Source organism: Physeter macrocephalus, chromosome 20, assembly GCF_002837175.3.
Source record: "Physeter macrocephalus isolate SW-GA chromosome 20, ASM283717v5, whole genome shotgun sequence".
Taxonomy (NCBI): domain Eukaryota; kingdom Metazoa; phylum Chordata; class Mammalia; order Artiodactyla; family Physeteridae; genus Physeter; species Physeter macrocephalus.
In genome coordinates, this window is record NC_041233.1 from 8,824,760 (window position 1) to 8,829,144 (window position 4,385).

Consider the following 4,385-nt stretch of genomic DNA (forward strand, 5'->3'; position numbering starts at 1 on the left):
CTAAGGAGACAAAAGACCTGTATGTAGCAAATTATAAGACACTGGCGGGAACCCGGAAACGCCTGGGCCGCACCGGGCCAGCGGCAGCGACGGCGGCGGGAGCGGGCGCCGAGGCGCTTCAGGGGTCGCGGGGGACCCGGCGGGCGCCGCAGCCTGGGGGGCCCGGCGGAGCTGCGCCGCCGTCCCCAGTGCGCGCAGCCGGCTGAGCGGCGCGGGAGGCAAATGAAGATAAAACAATGTCAGCCAACCTCAAATACCTTTCCTCGGGAATTTTGATCTTTCAGACTAGCAGTCTGGTTCTAACGATGCGTTATTCTAGGACTTTAAAAGAGGAGGGGCCTCGTTATCTGTCATCTACAGCCGTGGTTGTTGCTGAACTTTTGAAGATAATGGCCTGCATTTTATTAGTCTACAAAGACAGCAAATGTAGTCTAAGAGCACTGAATGGAATACTACATGATGAAATTCTTAATAAACCTATGGAAACACTTAAACTTGCTATTCCATCAGGGATATACACTCTTCAGAATAATTTATGTGGCCCTGTCAAATCTAGATGCAGCTACTTATCAGGTCACATATCAGTTGAAAATTCTTACGACTGCATTATTTTCTGTGTCGATGCTTAGTAAAAAATTAGGTGTGTACCAGTGGCTCTCCCTAGTAATTTTGATGACAGGAGTTGCTTTTGTACGGTGGCCCTCAGATTCTCAAGAGCTTGATTCTAAGGAACTTTCAGCTGGCTCACAATTCGTAGGCCTCATGGCAGTTCTCACAGCATGTTTTTCAAGTGGCTTTGCTGGGGTTTACTTTGAGAAAATCTTAAAAGAAACCAAACAATCAGTGTGGATAAGAAACATTCAACTTGGTTTCTTTGGGAGTATATTTGGATTAATGTGTGTATATGTTTATGATGGAGAACTGGCATCAAAGAATGGATTTTTTCAGGGGTATAACCGGCTGACCTGGATAGTTGTTGTTCTTCAGGCACTGGGAGGCCTTGTAATAGCTGCTGTTATTAAGTATGCGGATAACATTTTAAAAGGATTTGCAACCTCTCTGTCCATAATATTATCAACACTGATATCTTATTTTTGGCTACAAGATTTCGTACCAACCAGTGTCTTTTTCCTTGGAGCCATCCTTGTAATAACAGCTACTTTCCTATATGGTTATGATCCTAAACCTGCAGGAAATCCCACTAAAGCATAGTGGTAATACTGTCTTTATCTGGTTTTTCACAATGGTGCACTAGGAATCTCAACATTAATCCTGCACAGAGGACTTCTACAGATTCTAAGAAAAAAATCATCATGCTGAATCTGATCATAATGTTCAAATGGTTTGAAAATATAAAAGTTTAAGGATAAAATATATGTATATGTAACAAAATGCCTATTGCATCTAGAAATCAAAACTTGAAAGTATTTCCAGGGATTAGAATAATTATTGGAGGAAACTTGAAATCTGAGTTTAAAAAGATTTTATGTTTTTGATTGCTGCAGAAATATCCTATGCATTCTTTGCAAGAGCACACAACAAATGTCAGACATCAATTTTGCAAATTAGATACATTTAATCTTATTAAATGTTTTTTATCTTACTCCTTCTGTACAGATATATCAAATAACATAGATATTCAAAGTTTGAAAATTATAATTACCTATAAAGCTGTGAAGAAATAGAAGGATGATTTGAAAAACATTTTCATGTATCTCAGATTTTTATATTTATACAGAAGATTACTAAACAAAGGATTGCTATATGTTGCAAATGTTCAACTGCATAAAAATTGATAAAGTAACATTCTGGGTCTGATTTGTCAGACAATAAAATTCATATTTAAATTTAATGTATGGAAATATACACATCTATTTCTCCATCTACATTTTAAGATCTTTTAGTGCTTCAGAACTGCTGGAAGCAGTTCTAGCACAGTTCCTGTGCTAGATAGTAGCCAGTTACTTTTACACTAATGGAGTTTTGTCCTTAATCTCTTAATTGTATTTCTTTTCTGTAAATCAGATAAATCCTTAATATTACTTTAAAATAAATTTCTGTGTGTGTTAATTTCCATTAAAGTTTTAAAATGTAATTTAAATACTCATATAATAATTTAAAATAATAATTATTGTCTAATGTCTCCATTTGGAGAATTTTGAACTATCAAATCATATACTGTATATAACTAGAGCATTTTTAGATGAATATTTTACTCATTGATCTGTAAAAACTTCTTTTAATCTACAACTGTTGACAAAACAACCAAAACAATAGTAGTACAGATGTCAATAAATTGAGACCAAAATGACTTTTCTTGGAGACATTCCAGGTTGCCATGATATTACATTATTTTAAATGGCACTGTAAGTATAAATTCAAGGCTGCTCAGAAGAACTTTCTAGGCCTCTCATTAACCCACCATTCCCAGGAATTCTCTGATGCATGTCTGGGAGAGGCAGCGGAATTCTGAATTCCCTTTCTGTGGCCCTACAAAAGCTGCCAGGAAGGAGCCACAGCTTTGCTTTACAATAGTGGTTTCCTTTCCATTTGATTAGCACTGGAGTTGAGATTGCAAATTACATGAGTTATTTAATAAATTGGTTCAGGGAGAGAAAATATAGCAGAAATGATCAAATGAACTGGTGGGCACAAATACTTTCTAAAATTGGAATATGGGTTTAATTTAATTATTGACTAGAGACAGAATTACCTATTATGTATAGGAATAATTTATTTTTTTTCTTTCATACATTATATATTTTTAAAAGTCTCCTGTTCTAATAGTATAAATCTGTAAAAAATAAATATTTTTATATAATTCTAATGTATTTTGTTAAATAAAATTTGGCTGAAAAATACTGTTACAAACTGTTGGCTACTCTTGGCTAATTAGGACTGGCTGTGTTACTTTCCTGAGGCAAACCTAGCCTCTACAGGACAAAAGCCTAATATATTCCATACCCAGTTTTTAAAAATGCTTAAAATTACAAAGTATTTTAAATTAATTTGCTGGTGAATCCAAGTTGGCACCGAGCAAACTTTCTGAAACTCTGACTTACGACTTTCAGTGACCACCTTTTAGAGTATTTATTTAATAACTTTACCACAATTTGAGAATGGTGTTTTTAGACTGTAACAACATTCAGGCTTACATCTTATTACTTACTGCTAAGGGAAATCTAAATCCTATAATGCACAGAATTCAAGACTAAATATAAAGATTTATGTTCAGCTCACACTGAAGTACTGGTTGGGTACTTATGTGTTAATTCGGTGTGCATTCATAATTGTTAATTCAGGTTTAGTCTCTCAGTTTTAACACTTCAAAAATGATACAGCAAATTATTGGACATCAGACATGTTAGTTACAATAGTAATATATTTTCAGGTGTCCAAACTAACACAATTTTCAAGATTCCCACCAAAGTTTATAAAATGTAATCAAGAGCTCTGAGAAAGGGCAAAATAGTCTATTTGCAAAGCAAACTATTATTAGACAGGCATAATTTATATTTTGCTTCTCTAGTAGGTTTGAAAACGTTATTAGAGATTTGGTTGTGTAGTTTGTGATTCATAAAGAAATAATCATATTTGAAAAGGTGGACCTGTATCCTAGATCATGTCATATATACAGATAATGCTCTTTTCTTCTGTGTGTGCTTTGATGACCTCCAGAAACCTTATTGTATCAATCTTTTATAATGATGACTCCTTGATTATTTAAATTCTTATACTTTTTAGAGTTTACATGTTACTACTTTGTTCATTATAAAAATGTGCTAACTCATGGGAGAAGAGCGCCAATTGATAGTTCTATAAAACTTAAGAATATGGTATTTTGGAAGAAAATTTTGAAATGCAACATGTAGATGTATCAACACAGTAATATTATCAATTCTATAATAAGTGATTTTTAGAGACATTGTAGACTACTTTTATGGTGGAAAATGTAGTTTAGACATGCAAAACTTAAATGTTTACATCAATTTATATTGAATGTCACAATTTCACAGAAGGAAAGGTGGTTTGATATTTAAACTAGATTCTAAGGAGACAGAATCTAAGTGGAAACTAATTGACTTTGTGCTCAGCAGACTTAGTGTAATACAAACTATTCTTAAAAATTGATACACTTTTCCTACATATCAAATTATTAGACTTTTAAAATGTCATTGAATAGTCACTCACCTGAGTTTTGTTTAGTTTTTAAAAACAGGGTTTAGTGTCACTCATTTTATTTACACTTTCGTTGTTATAATACTTAATTACATGTGAACGTATGATCTACATAAGAAGAAGTTTATAAAAGTTATTTATGCTATATTGAAAGGCATCTGAAGGATCTCCCAGATATGTAGCATATTTAAAGTAATTATAGGACC

General features: G+C 33.9%; 1 protein-coding gene across 1 annotated transcript; it reads left to right on the forward strand.

Moving 5' to 3' along the window:
* The first annotated feature begins 221 nt into the window (after positions 1 to 221).
* LOC112062128 (UDP-N-acetylglucosamine transporter-like) lies at positions 222 to 1,773 on the forward strand. Its single transcript, XM_055081092.1, is given in 2 exon segments — positions 222 to 532; positions 534 to 1,773. Coding segments are annotated over 2 exon segments (975 nt in total). The 5' UTR covers positions 222 to 236; the 3' UTR covers positions 1,213 to 1,773.
* The last annotated feature ends 2,612 nt before the right edge of the window (positions 1,774 to 4,385 follow it).